Genomic DNA, 23,347 nt, shown 5'->3' with positions numbered 1-23,347 from the left:
ATTTGTTGAGTGTAAAACTAATGACCTTCTCTGCAAGCCTTCACTCTATTCACAATAAAATGTTTTCAAAAACTGGTTAAAGTGGGGGTGGAAGGAACCAATGTAGGAAGCATCAAGTGAAGGAATTATTGTACCAAAGTTATTGTAGCAAAAATTATTGTACAGAGTTATTGTACCAAAAAAAGACTGATTAATATCCATCCATTTCAAGAGATAGCAAATGATTAAGAAGAACTGATGATACTGAAGGAAACAAATCCAAACTGCACTAAAGGTACTGGTAAAAACAAGGCTCCAGGAATGGATGGCATACCAATTGAGATGTTTTAACAAATGGGTGCAATGCTAAAAGTGCACATTCATCTATGCCAAGAGATTTGGAAGACAACTACCTGGCTTACCAACTAGAAAAGAGCCTTATTCATGTCCATTCCAAAGAAAAGTGAATCAACAGAATGTGGAAATCATCAAATAGCATTAATATCAAACTCTAGTAAAATTTTGTGGAAAATAACTGAAAAACCAGTACAGCAGTACATCAACAAGGAACTACCAGGAATTAAAGCCAAATTCAGAAGAGGTTGTATAGTGAAGGATATCACTGCTTACATCAGATGGATCTTGGCTGAAAATAGAATACAGAAAGATGCCTGACTAAAAACATTTGACATTATGGATTGTAACAAATTATGGATAACTTTTCAAAGAATGGGATTTCCAGAACCCTTCACTGTGCTCATACAAAACTTGTACATAGACTAAAAGGCAGTTGCTTGAACAGAACAAAGGGGATATTGTAAGCTTTAAAATCCGGAAAGGTGTGTTTCAAGGTTGTATCTTTTCACCATACTCATTCAATAGGCATACTGAGCAAATAATCTGAGAAACTGGATCATATAAAGAAGAATGCAGCAGACCAGCACGGAGTGGCTAGAAGAACAGAAGATATTCCTTGAAAGAAAGACCTACAGGAAAAATGCAAAACAACATAGGCAGACCGACTGTTACTACAAGAACAAGCAAGTTGCTTTCCCAGGAGACATCAAGGCAAGTGGTCGGGTCCCCTCACTGTAAACCTCCTCCCAATACACTCTCTGATTGGTGACCACGCTCATCACCGATAAGGGGAAGTGATGGAAAAACAGCAATGAAGCTGCGAGCTAAGCCCTACAATGTTCAATAGACTACTGTGAACCCTGGTAGAGACCTGTTTGGCCAGCAGTGTGGCAAGACCTGGGGACTCTTGGGCCCAGAGTCAGTGACATAGCCACAGAGGACTAGAGTGGAGACTGAAGCGTCCAGCTGATAAGAAGTGAGGGCATATGCACAAGAACACCCACACTTGCAGATAATACCCATTTGACCTGGCTTCAATGACTGGATGATCAGAGCTCAACTAGAAGAAGAAAGAAGAGGAAAAAAAGAGTAATCTGATACAATTTGATGAATGTGACCTACACTTATGGATGCAGTAGCTCAAAAGAGGGAACAAATCCTTACAGCAAGGATCATTCCCACCCCCTCCATACACAGAGTAGACAAGGATGGGCAACCTGGACATTGGCTACCCAAAATGGGGGTGGGGGGTTGGGGGGAGTATTACAAAGGCAAAAAGTGACTGGCTTACAAGCTTTCAAGAGGGAACCTAGATTCAGAGGGTGTGAAAGAAGGCAGAATCTCCACTGAGTGGTATCCAATCTGTCTAGGCGGGACTGATGAAATGAAATGCGGATGGGTCTCTTGTGATACAATAGTGAATAATTGTTATCAGGTCTGCTTGTGAGGGTTGGAAATGTAAAGGTAGACATTTTGTAGCAAGGAGGGGAGTGATTAATTTTTCAGCCTAGGAGCGGAGGTCCCTGGGACCATCAAGGGAGAAGAGTAGAGAGCGGGACCCTGCCCAGAGAAGCAGTGATGCCTGAGATGGAGGCAGAGACAATGACATACAGAGATGGAGCAGTTGGGGACTCTGGACAAAGAGAGGGAGAGGGGCTGTGTATTGACAACCAGGGGGCGGGCTTGTAGTGTATACCCTCTGGTTGGTTGATGATGCATGGAGGGTATTGTAACCATGGCAGTGAAACAATATACAATAGGATGAATGTAAAACTAATGTTCTCCCATGTAAACTATCACATAATTCACAATAAAACATTTTTTTAAAAAAATACAACATTAAGATTGGAGGAAGGTTCTAGATGGAGTGTGACAAATGACATACCTTGCTTGAAGAAAGTGAACAAGAATTGGAGCCCTTACAGATGAAGACCAAAGGCTAATTACAACCTTAAATACACCTCAAAACAAAGAAAGTAAAAATCCTCACAAATACACCAACAAACAGCATCATGATAATTATGATAAACAGAGAAAAGGTTGACATTGTCAAGGATTTCATTTTACTCGATTTGCAATCAATGGCATAAAAGCAGCAGTCAAGAAATCAAATGCCATATTATTGCATTGAGCAAATCTACTGCAAAGGACCTTTTAAAGTGTTTTTTAAAAAGAGAGAGAGAGGTCACCTTGAGGACTAAGGTGTACACGATCCATGGTATTTTCAATCATCTCATCTGCATGTGAAAGCTGGAAAATGAATAAAGAAGACTCAAGAGTAACTGCAGCCTTTGAGTTATGGTGTTGGTGACTCTCAGAAAAACTAAAAACTCTTGTCTTGGAAGAAGTACAACCAGAATACTCCTTAGAATAGAGGATGGTGAGACTTTGTTTCACATATTTTGGATGTTTTATCAGGAGTCACCAGTCTCTGGAAAAAGGCATCATGCTTGGTAAAGTTGAGTGTCTGTAAGACAGATGAAGACCCTCAGTAAGATGGATTAATACAGAGGTTATAATAATGGGCTCAAACATAGCCACAGCTGTGAGGCTGCTGCAAGATCGGGTAGTGTTTTATTCTGTGGTCCACAGCTGTGAGGCTGCTGCAAGATCGGGTAGTGTTTTATTCTGTGGTCCACAGGGTCGGTATGAGTGAGAACCAACTGAACGGCACCTAACAGTACAATAAAATTAACTATATAGGCATACGTATATAAACAAGTGTGTGTGTGCTCTGTCTGCGTGCATGTGTGAAGAGAGAAAGAGAGAAGTCTCGAGAATGTACCTGGAGTTAGAACAGTACCTCACAATGGCTTAGTTAGGCTATTACCCTGTCTATGGGCCGCTACCACTCAAACTTTCAGAACTAGTTTGAACAGTTGAATTTTATGTAAAGGAAACCTTTAGCATGCCAATTGTGCTATTAATTGTCACAAACCAGATTATTTGTATAATTGTGAAGGTTATGTGCTTCCCACCAAGGGGCTGGGTGAGGCTGAAATCCAACCTGCATTCTATTCACCAAACCATGCATCACTGGTATAAGGTTGTTTGCGGTCCAAAGGACAAAAACTCAAAGTCCATGACTATCTGGTACCTTCGGACTCATAGTGACCCTTTAGGACAGAGTGGAACTGCCCATAGGGTTTCTAAGACTGTAAATCTGTATGGAAGCAGACTGCCACATCGATCTCCCACAAAGCAGCTGGTGGATTCGAACCACCAACCTTTTGGTTAACAGATGAGCACTGTAACCACTATACCACCACGGCTCTTCCGGTCTCAAAGGAAAGGGTACATTTTTCTAATTCTCTCCAAGGCCCTAACCACTAACCAAGCCATTTACCAACATGTAGCATCCCTACAGAGATAAAACCCCTTCAGCTTTATCCAGAGGCTCTGTATAGACCAACAGTCACCTAACTAATTAACCACATTTCAAGTACTCACTGTAAAAGGTATACAGAAAAAGAGGAAAAACAAGAAATAAAATATATTAAATGGTGACTGAAAGGAGAGAAAAGCAACGTAAATGGAGAGTAGGTGGTATAGAATACAAACTGAAACAGAGAAGGAATAGGCGTGCATATGAGAATATCATGAAGAAGGAAAAATAAAGAAAACCTTATTCAGAAAAGAAAAGAAGCCAAGAAATTGGAAGCTAATCGAGAATAAAGGAGAGAAGAAACTATGGACAGAAATCAACAAAGGGCGAAGCCAAGAATATTTCTGCAAATGAAGCCTTGACCTTTTGTCTTCGTTTTATTTTTAAGGGTGAATGTGCTCCCTAAGTTGCATTTTAAAACAGCGTAGTTCTCAGAGTGACAACGTGACTTACCTCGCCATGAATACCACACTGGCAGTCGTAGTAGCACTGGCAGACAGCGGTGTAGAGTGTGGCTCTCCACGTCAAGTGCCTGGCAGACAGGAGGGGCACCGAGGACTCCATGCACATACTGGCCCACAGCAGATATTCTAAGGCCTGAGAAGGAAGGGGCACCACTGCATTTATGCTCATTTCAAAAATGCAGTAATACATAAGAATTTTCTTTAATATAATAGAATTAAAATTTGCAAACACAAACTTCTCACTTAAAAAACTATTACAGAGACACAATGAATCAAGAAAACACAAGCATTTAAAAATGACAAGTTTAGAGGACTCAAACTCTCAAATTAATAGGATTGGTATTAGAATGTTTTTCTTCTAAGCTCTAAGGTTACCACCCTATGAACTCAGCCCACTGTTATTAATATTTATTCAGAGTCAACAATGGTCTAGGAGTCAATTTCAAATAATACAATCATTATTTGGAGAGCCTGGAACCACTGTATTAGTCTGAAAAGAAACTGGTATAGGAGGGAGAGGAAAATTGAAAAGTCTTGCAGCCTGGAGCCTATGATGTTAGTGAAAATAGTCCCAGATTGGAATCAATAGAGACAAGTTTTGGTTCCAATTTTACCATCTAGAAGCTGTGTGACTTTAACCTCCCTGGACCACAATTTTCTCATCTGTAAAATGGGTACTTTATCACATCCTAGCAGTGCAGTAATGGAGAAAGGGGCAGGACACATGATGAGCTAGGACACTGTGTGGCACACTGTAAACACACTATGAAAAACAAAAACAAAACTACTGCCAGAGAGTTGACTCCAACTCACAGCAATCCAATGAGGCAGAATCGAACGGCCTCATAGGTTTCCAAGGCTGTAATTCTGTATGGAAGCAGTCCTGGGGTGGCGCTGTGGGGCTAATGCGTCAGACTGCAAAGTCGTGTGAACTGCAAGGTCAGTGGTTCAAGCTCACCAGCTGCTCCTTGGAAACCCCATACAGGGTCGCTATGGGTCGGAATCGACTCGACAGCACTTCACAACAACAACTCTGTATGGAAGTCAACTGCCACAGCTTTCTCCTACAGAGCAGCCGGCAGGTTCTAACTGCTGATCTTTCACTGAGCAGCTAAGCACTTAACCACTATGGCTCCATAAATGGTGTGACTCCCTGCCACTGCTGTTATTTCTAAGGTGTGATCTGAAACACAATGGTGGGAATATTATCATCACTGCTATTGATCTAGCTGTGAGATTCCATATAACACAGCCTCTATACTAGCCTAGCTGAATAACTTTCCCCTGCAAAATTATTGACAATTCTTTTGAGACATAGTCTTCCCATAAACCCTATAACTAAGAAACACTAAAAGACAATTCTAGCCATGAAAAGGACTGCCTTAGCCTGAAATGAAAACCACTTTGATGATATAGGAACACATCATCAGTTTGCCATTCCAAGTTATGCCTAGTTATGCTACAAAGTCGGTTTGAAACTCAAGATCAGTGGTTCAAACTCAACAGCCTGTTTCTCAGAAATCCTACACAGGGTGGCTATGAGTGGAACTGACACTTAACAACAACAAAAAAGTTATGCCTTCAAGCTTATTTCTAAAACGCAGCTTTCTAAGCTCTCATAGTGTAGTGGTTACGAATCGGGTTGCTAACGTCAGGGTCAGCAGTTCGAAACTACCAGCTGTTCCGTGGGAGACAGATGAGGCTTTCTGCTCCCGTAAAGAGTTACAGCCTCGGAAGCCCTGTACAGGGTCGCTATGAGTCAGAACTGACTCCACTGCACATAACTACCACCACCAAGAATCTGAACACGCCTGTTGCAGCCTGCTCCCATCCACCTCTCTCTGCAGGATAAATAGCTCTAGGTACCTCCAGGCCTCCCCTTCTCCTCCACTGTGAGTGGTCCTCATGGCTTTCCTCCATGTTGCCAATGTCCCTTTAAGAATGTATGGCGGCAACAGTGCATTGAAACTTCCAGTCCCTGGTCTACCCCTATCCTAAGTGACCTGAGGCTGCTTTGTTGCCGTTTTCATTGTTGCTGTTGTAGTTGTTGCTTGCTAACCTTGTCACACTTTTAGCCAGTACAGAGTTACAGTCAGCAAAACCTCATGGATACTTCTCACATCTGCATACTGTTCCCTAACAGCCTTTATTTTGGGTTTTTGCATTTGAGTTGTTGTGGTTTGGGGGATGTGGAATTGGGCTGTGTCTAAATATTTCTTTAAATTAAAATGTTCTTTCCAGAAGCCTTCAGAACTCCTGGTATTCACAATGTCACATTTCAAAGTATATATAGCTTCAGGTAAAGGTTGTTCATTTCATTTTCGGTTTGAGCTTTAGATATGGAACCAAAGTGCTAAAATGTGATTTCAGAGTCAGGAGGGACACCTAATCTGGCTCCAAGAGGCATAGCTGTTAGAAGATGATAGAGTTGGAGCTGGAATTCAGGTCTTTAGACTCCAAGTGCTCTTTTTGCTACATGGTGTGGCCTTGACAAACAGGAGAAGTTTGCTTGGGAGCTGTGTGCCATGAAGTCGGTTTCAACTCATAGCGACCCTGTATAGTAGGGTTTACCGGAGCAGAAAGGCTCATCTTTTTCCAACAGAACTGCTGGTAGATCCAAACTACTGACCTTTCAGTTAGCAGCCCAGCTCGTAATCCACTACATTACCAGGACTCTTTAAAAACTGCTTATTGTTCTGAAAATCATTAATCAGACTTTAAAATGAAAAGCCACTTACAAAACTTAGCTATCAATTTATAGCATTTTTTCCTTGCCCCTCAAAATGAAAAAAAAAAAATCTCATTAATAAAAAATATATATACATTGATGCACAGCATTGTTCTTTGCATTAAAAAAAAAAATCATTGAAAACGTAAGTTATGTCCATAGTCAATATATAGGCCCAGCAAGAGCGTGGTTATGGTGTCAATGAGGAAAAGGACATTATCTGCCAATTCGTTATTAATCAGATCAGCCAGAAGGTGGCACTGTAGCATCATTTATAACAGCTTATAGCATTGCAAAATCTAGATCATGAATAAGGAAGCCCAAAAATGAAATCATTCCTTGGAATTATGGATCTGTGAAAAATGCTGAATACATGAGACTACCGAAAGAACAAGGAAATCTGTATTAGAAGTTATTATCGTCAAGCATGTTCCTTAGAAGAGAGAATGCCAAGATTTTCTCTCGTATACTTTGAGTATGTGATCAAGAAGGATCAGTCACTGGAGAAGGGCATCATGCTTGGTAAAGTTGAGGATCTGTGAAAAAGAGGAAGACCACCAACGAGATGGACTGACAAAGCAGCCGCAGCAATGGACTCAAACACAGCTACAGGTGTACGGATAATCCACGACTGGGCAACATTTTGTTCTGTTGAAGGGTCGCTATGAGTCAGAGCTGACTCCATGGCACCTAACAACAACATATCATTGAGGGAAATGCCACGAAAAAGCACTACAAGACTTGGATTTAAGGTTTATATGATGCAGTGGAGGAGCTCTGGTAAGACACTGGGTTACGCTTCCATGCAGACTGACAGCTCGGTCCTATGGGCTCACTATGAATCAGAACTGACTCAATGGAAGTGGGTTTGGACAGAGGTATGTAGAATAATTTGACAATGCGTCCAAGTTATGTTTTACCAAACAATTCAGTTTTATAGCAAAACAAAACAGAAATCAATGGTTTCTTAGAATAAATAGAGTTTACTGTCTTTGATCTTTAGTCCTGGTGTGACACTGTGGGTTACTGCACTGGACTGCAAAGTCAGTTCAAGCTCACCAGCTGCTCCTCAGGAACACTATACAAGGTCACAACGGGTCAGAACTGACTCGACAGCACTTAACAACAACAAAAAGCAGTGAAATGAAGGCCTTCAAGGAGATAGACTGACTTGGGGGGTGGAACAATGGGCTCAACAAGTGTGAGGATGGCATAGGACCAGGCAGTGTTTTGTTCTGTTGTACATAGGCTGATTATGAATCAACCCAGCAGTATCTAACACAACAAGCTCTAAATGTAGCTCTAAATGCCACCAAAGAAAGGATACACTAAACCATTATCAAAAGCAAAGCTGTCTGCCTTATGTCTTTAGAGAAAGAGGACTCTGAAATCTGACCTTCCCTCAACACAGGCTGAAGACCTGCCTAAGTAGTGTACAAAGTGCTTCCTACCCAGGAAGAGCCTCTGTGCAGTGTTGGTCACCTGGATCTCTTTAGGAATGCAGGATCATGTCAAAAAAGACCAAGACCTCCTTACTGCTCCATACTACTCCTCCGTTTGTGAAGTGAAGAAAAATGGGATGGGTTTCCACTACAGGATTCAATTTAGTCAACTCCCACCCACTGCCATGGAGTCGGTAAGTCTACAGACAGGGGTTAATGGTGCTGATTGGCAGTTCAGTGTAGTGTCAGTCCAAGCCACAGCTGCACCTTTAACTAGATGTGCAATCTTGAGCAGATTGATCTTTCTGAGCCTCAGCTTCCCTATCTGTAAGATGGGTCAATAACCGTATCTTCCTGAAAGTGGCCGGGTGAGGATTCAATAGGATAATACATGGCAAAGCTTAGAAGCACACCTGAGAGACTATGTTGCTATGGTTGCCACTGAGTCAGTTCCGACTCATAGTGACGCTATGTACAACAGAAGGAAACACTGCCTGGTCCTGCACCTCTCTTTGGAATGGGCACAAGTATAGATCTCTTCTAATTAATTGGCCAGGTAGCTGTCTTCCAATTTTCTTGGCATAGATGAGTGTGGCATTAGTTTGTTGAAAGATTTCAATTTGTATTCCATCAATTCCCAGTACTTTGTTCTTTGCCAATGTCATCAGTGCATCAAATAAATATTAATTAATGATGATGGTGGTTGTACCAAACTCTTAAGACTACGGTGATTATTACTGTATCTGCAAAGCTCTTTGCATAGTGCCTGGGTACACAGTAAGGATTCAGTCATAATAACAAATGGTAACTATAATGTCTAGACCTTTTATCAATAGAAGTTTGGATTGCTCTGAAGTGACACAAGGAAATCACTGAAGATACTATGTCGTCTTCTACTTCTGGTTGATGCTAGACCATATTCAAGCTCTCAGGCAGCAACAGAGTCAGAATCCTTCAGATCCAAAGGGACTCAAGACATGCCTGGACCTCTAAGGACTCCTCTATTAAATGGACCTATGAAGTCCATTTAGACCTATAGCCTCAGCTCAAAAATCAATTTACTAGCTGGGTGTTTGGGACTTTCTGAATGAAATTTATTAATTTCCCTGATACCTTGGTTGTGCTGTGAGTTAGACTGTTAACTGTAAGGTCAGTGGTTCAAACCCACCAATCACTCCTCGGGATAAACATGAAGCTATCTGCTCCTGTAAAGATTTACAGCCTATACAGAAACCCTATACAAGTCGCTGAGTCAGAATCGACTCAATGGCCTTGGTTTGGTTTTAGTTGTTATTATACTGAACCAATTGAAAGAAGTTCATCCTGATCTTCCATTGCCAAGGTTAGAACCACCCGCCTCCACCTCAAACTTCACAATCCTCACTACCCCCTACTTGTATCTCAGAAGACCAGGACCAGAGAAGTATCTGTCTTTATCCCTTATTTTTTCAGAGAAATTAAAGTTGCCTGGGATAGGGGAGACGTTTTATATAAGCTATAAATAAATTATTTTAAGATGACTAGCACATTAAATTAAAATTCTCCTGGCATTAGCAAGTACAAACGCTAACAATCAGATGTTGGCACAGACATCTCTCCCTTTCTAAGCATTGGCAGGCAAACGCTGTAGCAGACCAAACTCTCATGGTTCTGTAAGCAGTGTGTGTCACTACAGCTAGTGCAACAAGAGTACACAACTTCTTTTTAGGAAATCATCTGGAACTGAATGTTTACTCCTTAGAGTAGTCTGTAGGCCAAATTTACATCATACATGGGACAGTCTCTCTCTCACTTCAATTCACACTTAAGAAGCTGGCACGAAGCTAGTTCGTCGTTGTCAGTAACAGAGCTTATTTAGAGGGACAAAGCAGGAAGTGAACACATAATTGATGTTATCCATTGAGCCTGCCAATATCTTTGCTTCCATTTTTATTTTTAAGAGTTGTCATGTTTAATGTAATTGGACATCTTTTGAAGAAATGAAGGTCCAAAAGTATCTCTCCTAGGGGTTAAAATGCTCATGTTCAGGTTTACATGCAGTAAACAAAAATAAAGCAGCAATCTTAAGATGCCAGCAACAACTTGAGCATGGTCTCAATGGGAGTATAGTCACCCTTCTTGGCCCACATTCATTCCAATGACTGAACAGTAGATCTTGGGAATAACTACGTCTCCTGCAAACACAGAGACAGTCAATATTGTAGGGAAGTCAGTAGAAGTGCCAACAACCTCTTCAAGTTTAAACTAAGCTGTGGTGCCAGTAAGTGAGAATCTTGTTTTTTAAAATTCTTTTTTAAAAGGCTCCTGCCCTCAGGCTGTGACTGAGTCGAGGTTTTCATTAACCCAACTAGCATGTGGACCATCAGTAAAATCCAAGTACTGCAAGCACAGTGAAATCCAAGTTCCTTAGCATGACTTAAACAAGGTAGCCAATCATTCAATGTCCAGATCTGGACAGTTCTGAAAACACACATGGGTGTTATTAAGAATTAAGTCAGGACAAGAAGCAGAAACCAGGACTGTCCTGGACAAATTGGGATGCACTGTCACCCTATGTAAGGATCAGTAACCAGATGGATGTTCAGTATCAATTTCATCAATGTTAGGAATTCCCTTTTTCATTAATACTTCACTGTCTGCAGTTTTTTTGGCATACAATCATTCTTAAAGTAAAGCTAAGAACAAAAAAACTGTTCAGAGAATTCACTAAATGTTCTTGTTTTCATTAACATTAAATGTTCTGTGTAAATCCTTATGAGAAATAAGGAATACAGGGGAAAATATTTTGTTGGTACATTGCATACCTTTGAAGACTGACCTATCATCATCAGTTTTCTGCAAATGGTGTAAATGTAAATGGTACCTGCATAAAGAAAAAGATTATTTAATATACATGTGTTATAGTCAAACATTTCAATCCCTATGGTTTAAGTCTACAAGTCCTAAAACACGTCACCTATTGAGGAAGTCTGTTAATGTTGGAGATTTATAACCCTTGTAATTTTTTTTGTAACTTAGTGAAACCCATTAAGAAAAACTAATGTGACCATATTTTAAATATGCTGATTGGCATGCACAAGGAACTTCTAGCCTCATTTTAAACACAGTAACAGTTTTTGAAATAGTCCCAACAAAAGAATAGTTTACTGGTCTAATTTATGTAGCCTGTGGTTCTACCGATTTATATAAATTGTTAGTGCTCCCCATGGCTTCCTTGTAACTGAAAAACTAAAGCTCTGTCTCCAACTAAGATTGTAAAGCATATTTAATCAACATGAAACAAGCAAATTTGTAATCATTTAAAAATCATAACACACATCAGTTACATTATATTCATTCGCAGTCTCAAGCAACATTTATACTATTATTAAGGTATAGCTTATAAACACTTCAATGAGAAACAGGATTCCCAACACCTCCTTAAGATCTCAATATGATTTTATGTCAGGACAATAATAAACAAGGATGCAAGGTTGGGGGAGAAATGGGATACCAACACCAGGCAGCTCTCTATATGCAAAGGACATGACTATGCTGCTAAACATCCACACACAAAACAACATTACCATGGAGTCAATTCTGACTCAAAGTCAGGACAGAGCAGAACTGCTCCCTAGGGCTTCTGAGACTGACTGTAAATCATCTTTCTCCCACAGAACAACTAGTTGATTCAAACTGCTGATCTTGAGATTATGGGCACACTCAAAAAAACTGGTGCTCTAAAAAGGGATGCAATTGTAATGACAAGTCATCCAAACATTGATTACAAAATATCTGTTCTAAAATCCATAACCATCAAAATTCAACAAAGATGAATCCTATGTTTGCGTTTCCACTAGAGAAGCTGCTGAAAAAACTTGTTGGTTAAAATGCCCCTGCACACATAGTGAACATTAATCACATGATGCAGAGACAAAGCACCTTGACTGAAACCTGAAACCCTGACAGCACTGTGAACTTCATAGAGGATGCAGTCAAGCCTGTAACGTGCCCTTATTCGTTTCACTTAACATCCACTGCAGGAGAGAGCACTCAGCTAGCCACAACTCAACTGGCTTTTGTTGACTTCTGCTCTTAATCTCAGAAAAAAACGTGTGTAACTGTGTTTCTTTGTTAGAAATAATCATAATCATCAAGTTGGGCTATGCACAGGAAACACAGGGCTCTCCACAAAACATGTGATTCAGGTATAAGCCAGAAGCCTGTATAAACATGTCAGTAATGGGGAGCTGGGCAATTTTAAAAGGCTTCAGGAGACTGCTTTCAAACATGACAAGGGCCCTCTGTATTTTTAAAATGTGCCTTTACCCTTTCCAACTCGAGTTAATCCTGAATATAACTGAATCCTTCTTTGGTGGTTCAGGATCTTGGCATGGCTTATGAATGCCCATTGCCGAAACCTGGCAGAGAAAGTAAATGGTATAGAATGGAAAACTGCCTGAATCTTTATGGTCTCAGGATACCTATAGAATTTCTTTTGATTTGATCCCAGTCCCTAATATGACTTTATGGCCTGACCATGTGACTCCTAGTCCTCAAAGATGGCCACCACAAAAACAACCTATTTGAGGGTCTAAATGATTGGAGGATCTGTGTTGGAAGAAGTACAGCCACGGTGCTCCAGGATGGCCAGACTTCGTTTCTCATACTTTGGACATATTGTCAGGAGGAATCAGTCACTGGGGAAGGAGATCATGTTTTGTAAAGTGGATGGTTGGAGAAAAAGAGGAAGACCCCCAGCAAAATGGATTGGCACCGTGGCAGCAGCATAGCAACAGTTGTGAGGTTGGCAAAGGACCGGGCAGTATTTTGCTCTGTTGTGCACAGGGTTGCTGACTCAATGGCACCTAACAATAACAACATGTGAATAGAGTTGCATTTAGTTGCAAAATAAGGTGCTATCCAATATCCATACACCTAGTTAGATTGTATAAAAGAATCAAGACAAGCTGGCTATCATGAGCTCCAAGGTTTTGCATGTATAATTAACGTGTAACAGTCAATTACTGTGAAACAGAGTACTAAGAGCTAACTGGATAAACTGTGAGCCAGTTCAACATAACATTGTTGACTACGTAAATTCCAGTTTTAAAACTGCAGGGTCTTTGCGTTTGCCATTCCCCGAGTTGGAAAATCCTTCACCCAGATACTCTCTCACTCCTCACCTCTTCAGGTCTTGGATCAAGTGTCATCTCAACAGGGCCTTCAATGACCATTCTATTTACAATTGCAGCCCGCGCTGAGCCCGGTCCCTGCTCTGCCTATCTCCTCCATGACTTTACTTTTCTCCACAATTCTAATCACCATCAAACACATTATCTAGTTGCAATTTGAGATTTCAATTTACAATTTTAATCATCTCCTGACCCAGTGAGAACAGGGTGTTTTGTCTGTGTCCCTAAAACCTGATGCATCTAGACACTTGATAAATTTAACATGAAAACAGAAACAGTAGTTAAATTGTCTGTATTTCCCACAACCCAGCAATCCCGCTCCTAGGCACAGATCCCAGAAAGCTCTCACACAGGGCCATAAAAGGGCATGTACAAGGATATCCACTGCAAACATTCTGTGCAGTTACAGAAGAAAGGCAAACCAGGTACTCATCACCATGGGAATACAGACACCTAGAAGTATCTATACTTTAATTCAGCAGATTGAGTTAAAGAACTAGAGCTACATACAGGAACCTGGCTAGATTCTCAAGCCATGGTAATGAGTGAAAAGGTATTTAAGAAAAAGAATGCAACCTGGAGCACAAGACCATGTGGATAAATAAAAAGCACACACATCAAGGAAAGAAAGAGATACAGAATTTTAAAAAATAGTATCAAAAAATTATTTTAAAATTTTTGCAATCTAAGGAATTATCTCTATGGGATCAAAGTGACAACAGCAACTCAAAAGATTAGATAGTAAACGTAGAGGGCAGTTGTCGTTAAGTGCCATCTAGTAGTTTTAGGTTAATGGGGGAAGAAGAACTCAGAAGGAGGGTGAATGTGGTTACATAATTTGCAGACTGTAATCAGTGTCACTGAGCTGGAGAAACGGTTGATTGTGTTGTGTATGTTTTGCTATACATACTCTCAACAACAACAGATAAATCAAATGAAAGAAAAGCTAAAATACAAAGAGTTGGACTGCATCCTTTGTACCTACAAGCACAACTCTCCAGCCCTATGCCGCCTTAGGGCATAGAATCTCTGCCTTTGCCCTTGCCAAAATGCATGAGCAACAGAGGTGGCGCGAGAGTCTTGGCCGCTCAGGGAATCATGCATCCTTCTTGAGAGGTGATCAGGCACAAAGGGTCAATGGGCTGAAATCACCAGACTGAAAATCTCAACAAAAGTCAAACAAACAAACGATATAAAATCAAATTTAAATCAAGCATTAAAAAATTATTTGGAATAGGCAAAAAAGGAATGGCTAAAAGTGGGCAATGGGAAATCTAATACGTTTTCTTTCACTTCAGGTTATCATGGTCTTATGCATATTAAACACACTTGTTACTTGTCTTTTAAGAATATATAATACAGTAAGCAATTCATTTTAACTTTAAAATAAAGAAAATCAAATGCTGCATTTTGATAACTATGATTCATTTCTTATGAGACTATTAAAAAAAAATCATTAAATGATACATTCTCAGAACTCCTCACTCAAAAACAAGTCTATTCCAGCTCTGAGTAGGAGGAAAAGGTTGATATGTAGAAAGTTAAGCTGATTGAGAAAAAAACTAATCTATACATGAATGATGCTTAGAATCGATATATCCAGCAACAGTTTTTTAACCCTCCCACTTCTACTTGCTTGTTCACTGTTGTTGTTGTTAAGTGCCGTCGAGTCAGTTCTGACCCATAGTAACTCTGTATAGGGTTTCCTAGGGGCGGTAGGTGCTGTGGTGGTGGTGGTTAAGTGCCATGGAGTTGGAACCGACCCATAGCAACCCTGTACAGGGTTTCCGACGCTGTAAATCTTTACAGGAGCAGAAAGCCTCACCTTTCTCCTACAGAACAGATGGTAGTTTTGAACTGCTGACCTTAAGGTTTGCAGCCCAATTCGTAACCACTACACTACCAGAACTCCTTAGGGGCAGCTGGTGCTATAGCTGCTGTTTTTTAAACATCTCAAGCTGATTATCCCCAGAGGCTCTGACCCTTCTTTAAGAGTAAAACTCAGGCATGTTTTGTAAATCCCCATCAGAATTATGCCCTCAACCCACAACATATGTTGGAATCCTAAATACCGGTGGGTGTGATCTAATTTAATGTAAAGCAATCACTTCCTATAATGCAATCTAAAGTAACGTAATCAATCTGTTAAAGGCTAATCACTTCTGTGTTGTGTATAGCACAATTTAGACCCAGAGACATGCATCCACAAACAGGGGAGACCAATGCTGCCTGAGGACAATGGAGGAGGATGAATCTACGAGCCCAGGATCTCCAAGGACCCTGGCTACTAGAAGCTGAAATAAACAAAGGCTCTTCCCCAAGAGCCACCCTGTGAATTTGGACATCTAGTCTCCCGAACTATGAAAAGAGTACGGTTTTGTTCTTTAAAGCCACAGCCCACCGGTGGTGTTTCTGCTACAGCGGCAGTAGGAAACTGGGTCACTGCTTGTGAAGGCAAACTAAAATGCAGTAAAAAAATTGGAAAATGTAGTCATCCTATTATGGAATAGCTATGATTTAAATCACAAGGTGCGCCACATTTTTACCTTGTTCTGTTAAAGCTGTGAAATACACTGACTCTTGAATGTAAAGTTGCACAGATGGGTTGAGCCCTTCCTGTGCTGACGAAGTCTGAAGGCTGACTGCAGTGCAATGCAATGTAATGGAGTATTCTGGGTCTGCGTTAAATTGAAGTACTTCTTTCTGACCTATCTTCTGTAAGACTTTATAGAGACTTTGCATGATTCCTTGCTTAAATTTTTCACAGAATTCACTAGTGAAGCTATCTTGACCTCAAATGTTGGGGGGTAGAAATGCTTTTAATTTCTAATTATAAACAATGGTCTACTCAAAAAAAAAAAAAAAAAAAACACTATAAAGTACTCAAGTTACTGTCAAAACTTAGCATTTAAATAGTCTTCTGGGAAAAAAAAAAAAAAAACAGTGAAAAATGGAATCCACTGGTGTATACCATTGAAGATGATCCAGCAGAAGTGCTCGTGTGGCAGAGCCACCTGCATGATGAGCCTCAGGGAGGACAAGATGTGCAGACACTGGACCACAGATTCCTTATTCTGCAGGTTTTCATCACTCTCACAGACCAGCTGGTAGCTGCAAATATTCCTGCTGTTTAAAGCATGAAACTGGAACACATGAGAAAATAGAAGATTCCAAATACGTTTTGTGTGACTTAGGAAAACATTTGTTAGAGAAATAGATTTGAGACTTAAAAACTGGATGAGCTCTTTTGGAAACGGATGATGATACCTAATATTTTTTAGTATTAGGTACTGTTCTAAACCTTTTACCATCTCATCAATCCAAAGCCAACCTTATGAGGTAGGACTCATTGCTACTTCTACTTTATAGATTAAGAAACGGAGGTACAAAGAAATTACGTAACTTGCGCAAGACAACAGAATTAGAAAGTAGTAGAACCGGTCATCAAATCCAGAAAGGCCTGCTCTTGAGACCAAATTCATACCAAAAGGACTGTGACAAAATGACTTTCCCGATGAATACAATGGAGATGTTAAATAACATCTGTCAAGTATCTGCACAAAATTCATTGTCAGTATTTTTATAGCAATTTTTTAATCATTTATAATGCATAATGATCAAAACTGCTCCAGTTATGATCCTTAAGCATTTAAATCTCAAATCTGTTTCTCTTACAAAAATTTTCTGAAGGTCTTTTGATCTGTCAAGTTACTACAGGGCTAAATGTCTAATACATTCTTTCTATCACTCACTCCTTCAGCCTCCCATATATTCAACACATATGCCAAGAACAATAGTATGGAACTATAAATCGTCTGTCAGTTTGTCATGGTGTGTGTTGCTGGGATGCTGGCAGCTATGGCAGTAGTGTTTTAAATACCAGCAGGGTCATCCATCGTGGACAGGTGTCAGCAGAGCTTCTAGACTAAGACAGACTGAGAGGGAAGAGAGGCAGCCTGCTCAAGGCTAGCCACTGAAAATCTTGTTATTAGCAGCAAAACAGTGCCAGAAGATGAACCCCCCCCCCCCCAGGTTGGAAAGCACTCAAAATATAACTGGGAAAGAGCTGCTTTCTCAAAGTAGAGTCAGTTAACCTCAATGACATTAATAAGAGTAAAGCTTTCAAGACCTTCAGTTGCTGACTGGGCACAATTAAAAATGAGAAGAAATACCTGCACACATCCATTAATAATGTTTCTGTAAATCATCAAAAGTAAAAGGAACACATAAAGAACAATATCCTAGGTATTAGTAAGCTTAGCTATGAGCTGGGCTGCTAATCACAAGGTCTGCAGTTCAAATCTGCCAGTTGCTCCGCAGGAGAAAGATGAGGCTTTCTGGGCCTGTAAAGATTAACAGCCTCAGAAACCCCACACAGGATCATTATGAGTCAGAACCAGCTCGGTAGTACATAACCACCACCACCACCACCAGTGGGCTGAAATGGACTGGTATTGGCCATTCTGAATCTGATGATAATATGGTTTACTATGCTGGAAAAAACAAATTGAAGAGGAATGTTGTCACATTCGTCATCCAAAAGAGCATTTCAAGATCTAACTTTAAGTATAAAGCTGTTTGTGATAAGATAATATCCATATACATACAAGGAAGACTGGATAATACCACTATTATTCAAATTTACTCATCAACCACTAATATCAGTAAATATGAAATCGAAGAATTATACCAACTCCTTCAGTCTGAAATTCAACAAACATGTAATCAAGACGCATTGATAATTACAGGTGATTGGAATGTAAAGGTTGGAAACAAAGAAGGATCTGAAGTTGGGAAATACGGCCTTGGTGACAGAAAAATTATGGCTATCGCACGATCGACTTTTATAATATCATCGAGTTATTCATTGCAATGGACAGTGAATAAGGAAGATCGTAGAAGAATTGATGCCTTTGAGTTGTGGTGTTGGAGGAGAATACTGAAAGTGCCATGGACTGCCAAAAGAATCAATCGATCTGTTTTGGAAGAAGTGCAGCCAGAGTGCTCCTTGGAGGCCAGGATGGCTAAGCTCTCCTACTTTGGACATATTGTCCGGAGGAAACAGTCGTTGGAGAAGGATATCATGCTGGGTAAGGTGGAGGGTCAGAGAAAAAGAGGAAGACCCCTAACGAGATAGATTGGCCAGGTGGCATTATTGATGGACTCAAGTGTGGCAGCGGTAGTGAGGTTGGCCCAGGATCGGACATTGTTTCGTTCTGCTGTGCATGGGGTCGCTATGAGTTGGTTCTGACTCGATGGCACCTGACAACAACAACAACAACAATTCATTGCAAATATCTTTTTTTCAAGAATATAACTAGTGACTATGCATGTGGGCCTCACCAAATGAATACACAGGAATCAAACTGACTACAATTTGCAAGAAGAGATCATGGAGAAGCTCACCACCATCAGGCAAAACAAGACCACAGGCCAACTGTGAAACAGACCACCAAGTGCTCATTGCAATTTAAGAAGCTGAAGCTGAAGAAAATAAAAACAACTCAATATAAGCCAAAGTATGACACTGAACATATCCCACCTGAATAGAGACCATCTCAAGAACAGATCTGATGCATTAGACGCTAAGGACCAGAGGAATTGTGGCATGACTTCAAGAACATCATACACAAAGGAAGCAAATAGTCTTTGAAAAGACTAACTGGATGTCAAACGAGACTCTAAAACTGGATCTTGGATGTGGAGATGCTAAAGCAGCTGAAAGAAATGAAGAAGTAAAAAAGCTGAACAGTAACTTTTAAAGGGCAGCTTGAGAAGACAAAGTACTATATAATGAAATGTACAAACACCTGGAGTTAGAAAACCAAAAAGTATTTCTCAACCTGAAAGAACTGAAGAAAAAAATTCAAGTCTAGTGTTGAAATATTAAAGGATTGATTCTAAGGGCAAAATATTGAATGAGATAGGAAATGTCAAAAGAAGATAGAAAAAATATACAATTACTATATCAAAAATAATTGATTGGAGTTCAGTCATTTCAAGAGGAACCCTACGATCAAGAGCCAACAGTATTGAAAGAAGTCCAAGCTTTTTGGTGAAAAATAAGGCTCTAGGAATTGATGGAATACAAATTGAAATGCTTCTTCAACTCACTTCTGCCAAGAAATTTAGAAGACAGTTACCTAGCCAATGGTTGGAAAAGATCCATATTTGTGTCCATTCTAAAAAAAAAAAAAAAAAAAAAAGTGAACTAATACAATGGGGAAATCATGGAACAACATCACATACAAGTACAATTTTGCTGAAGATAATTCAAAAATAGTTACAGCAGTACAATGACAGGGAGCTTCCAGATATTTAAGTTGGATTCAGAAGAGGACATGGACCCAGCAGAAGTATCACCGCTAACATCAGATGGCTCTTGACTAAAAGCCGAGAATACCAGATGATTACTTGTGCTTTATGGACGGACTACACAAAGACATTAAACTGTGGGGATCATAATCAATTATGGATACCATTGCCAAAGGAGTCCTGGTGTGGTGCTGTGGGTTAATGCGTCAGACTGCAAAGCCATTTGAACTGCAAGGTCAGCAGTTCAAGCTCATCAGCTGCTCCTCGGAAACCCTATTCAGGGTTGCTATGTGTCGGAACCAACTCAATGGCACTTAACAACAAAAACAACAACCATTGCCAAAAATGGATACTCAAGAACACAAAATTGTGCTCATAAGGAACCTGTACATAGACCAAGAAGCAATCGTTCAAATAGAATAAGAGGACAATGAATGATCTAAAGTCAGCAAAGGTGTGTACCAGGGTTGTATTCTTTCACTTTACTTAATCAACCTGTATGCTGATTAAATAAACTGAGAAACTGGATTACATAAGAAGAACATGGCATCAGGATTGGAGGAAGACTTATTAACAACCTGCGATACGTAGATAACATGACATTGATTGCTGAAAGTGAAGAGGACTTAAAATATTTACTGATGAAGATCAAAGAATAGAGCCTTCATATTATTATACCTTAATGTAAAGAAAATGAAAACCCTTACCTCTGGATCAATAAATGATATCATGATAAACAGAGAAAAGATTGAAGTTGTCAAAAACTTCATTTTTCTTGGATCCACAATCAACACTCATGGAAGTTGCAGTCAACAGATCAAAAGACTGCATTAGAAAAACACCTCTTTAAAGTTTTATAGAGCAAAGAGGACTAAGGTGCACCTGACCTGAGCTATGGTATTTTCAGTCACCTCATATGCATGTGAAAGTTGGACAATGAATAAGGAAGAGCATAAAAGAATCAATGCATTTGAATTGTGGTGCTGGAGAATATTGAAAATACCATGGAACCATCAGAAGAACAAACAAATCTGTCTTGGAAGTACAAACAGAATGCTCCTTAGACTTGAGACTAGTGAGACTTTGTCTCTCCTACTTTGTACATGTGTTCAGGAAAGACGAGTCCCTGGAGCAGATTATGATGATTAGAAAAGTGGAGGGTTAGTGAAAAAGAAGAAGACTCTCAAGGAGATGGATTGACATACTGACAACAATGGATTCAAACATAACAACAAATATGAGGCTGGCCCAGGACCAGGCAGTATTTTGTTCTGTTGTGCACAGGGTTGCTATGAGTTGGAACTGACTTAATGGCACCTAACAACAACAACAATAGTTTAGCACTTGTAAATATTTATAGAAGACTACAGCAGCATCGGTATCTTGTCAGTACCAAAAATCTAGCAGGTTGGCAACAGAATTCTTCCTATCTTTCCATCCTCAACACACAGACCTGTTGATGCAGTTTTAGCTAGGCTTCCTTGCTTCTTACCTTCTACCTCCAGTCTTTTTTCTTTTAATCTAGCCTGCATACTACTTCTGGATTAAAACTTCTGACTATATCACTTCACTTATTCATTCATTCAATACTTATTGAACATCTCTTACATGCCTGGCACTGTCCTAGGCATTAGATACAGAGATCCCCCTCTTTATGAAGTCCACATTCTAGAGGGGGAAGCAGATCATAGAAATAATCTAACAGGTGATAATGAATGCAAGACAGAAAAATAAAGCAGCATGTGCAAGAGACCTGCAGGAAGAAAGAATGAGAACCAAATATGTCCAGGGTAAAAGATTTCCAAACAGAGGGGTTCCACAGTGCACTGGCCTACATTTTTATGCAGTATACTTTCCAATGGGGCTCTAAACTACATTTCTTAATTTATTGCCTAGTAGTAGGAGTCCTGGTGTGGCTCTGTGGGTTAATGCGCCAGACTGCAAAGCCATTTGAACTGCAAGGTCAGCAGTTCAAGCTCACCAGTTGCTCCTTGGAAACCCTATGCAGGGTCGCTATGGGTCGGAACCAACTTGACGGCACTTCACAACAACAACAATCTCATTCATTCATTTATGGTACATCCAAAGTAAAACTGTTCAACTGCCCCCAAATATATTTTGAGATTTTCTGCTTATGAAACCACATGCTGCTTCTGAGGCCTTGAGTAATGATCAAGTTTGGAATAACCCATGCATGATCAGGGTTCAAACGCCAGGCCAGCCCCTTGGCTTTAGAAGGTTAGTTTCTTAAATTCTAATAAGCTTCAATTTCCACATTTGTAAAGCAAACATAAATGTACCCATCTCTAGAACTGTAGTGAGACTGAGAGATGATAATTACAAGGCCTTCAGAATAGTATCTAGCACATGGTAACTGTTCAGTGAATCAATGGCAGCAATTCTCTTAATATTAAGCAACTTATAAACACAGCTAGATGCTAGATGCTTTACAAAGCAAATAAGACATTCTACAAGTTGTCAACTAAAGGCAACATTGCATAACTAATCATTGAATGCATAGCTTTGCTGTTTCTTTCATCTTACTGTAAGCCCAGCTGTTTCATCTCCAAAGCCATTTGGAAAAAACACGGTTTTGAATTGAGTCACATCTGCTTTGGTCTCATCCAAGTTGGTGCTGAACTGCTGCAGATATCTCCCATAGCACTGTAAAAGGGCCAATTTGTATTCCTGAAATAAAAAGAGAGCTTGGTTCATTCATTTGCTTATCATTATTACGGAGTCCTCATGTGGCACTATAGGATATGCACTGGGCCACAAGGTTGCTTCGAACCACAAGGCTGGTGGTTCAAACTCACCAGATGCTCCTCAGAAACGCTATATAGAGTCACTATGAGTTGGAACCGACTTAATGGCACTTGTTGTTGTTGTTATGTGCCATGGAGTCAGGTCTGACTCATAGCAACCCTGTACAGGGTTTCTGAGGCTGTAAATCTTTATAGGAGCAGAATGCCTCATTTTTCTCCTGCGGAACAGCTGGTAGTTTCAAACTGCTGACCATGAGATTAGCAGCCCGATTCGTAACCACTACGCTACCAGAGCTCCTTTGACGGCACTTAACAACAACAAATTAAGATTATATTGTATTTATATCTGAGTTATGGTGTTAAAGAATAATACTGAAATACCATGGACTGCCAGAAGAACAAACAAAATGGTGTTGGAAAAGGTACAACCAGAATGCTCCTTAGAAGCCAACATGATAAGACTTCGTCACTCATACTTCAAACACATTATCAGGAGGAATCAGACCCTGGAGAAGGACGTCATGCTTGGTAAAGTGTAGGGTCAGGAAGAAGAGGAAGACCCTCAATGAGATGGACTGGCGAAATGACAGCAACAATGGACTCAAGTGAAACAAAAATTGTTAGGATGGTGCAGGAAGGATGATGCAGGAAGGATGCTGCAGGAAGGATGCTGCAGGAAGGATGGTGCAGGAAGGATGCTGCAGGAAGGATGGTGCAGGAAGGATGGGGCAGGAAGGA

At 40.2% G+C, this 23,347-nt stretch overlaps 1 protein-coding gene across 1 annotated transcript in view; it reads right to left on the bottom strand.

The window, feature by feature from the left end:
• LOC102814362 (chromosome unknown open reading frame, human C12orf55) overlaps positions 1-23,347 on the bottom strand; it is a 73,983-nt gene that overhangs the window by 30,797 nt on the left and 19,839 nt on the right. The window contains exons 3-6 of the mRNA XM_006871816.1: positions 22,389-22,532; positions 16,501-16,672; positions 11,160-11,218; positions 4,175-4,318 (exon numbers count right to left, since the gene is read on the bottom strand). Coding sequence (XP_006871878.1) covers positions 4,175-4,318; positions 11,160-11,218; positions 16,501-16,672; positions 22,389-22,532 — 519 coding nt within the window. The remainder of the gene's footprint in view (positions 1-4,174; positions 4,319-11,159; positions 11,219-16,500; positions 16,673-22,388; positions 22,533-23,347) is intronic.

This window comes from Chrysochloris asiatica, unplaced genomic scaffold (assembly GCF_000296735.1).
Source record: "Chrysochloris asiatica unplaced genomic scaffold, ChrAsi1.0 scaffold00174, whole genome shotgun sequence".
NCBI classification, from domain to species: Eukaryota; Metazoa; Chordata; class Mammalia; order Afrosoricida; family Chrysochloridae; genus Chrysochloris; species Chrysochloris asiatica.
This window is presented reverse-complemented; position numbering and strand designations above follow the sequence as displayed.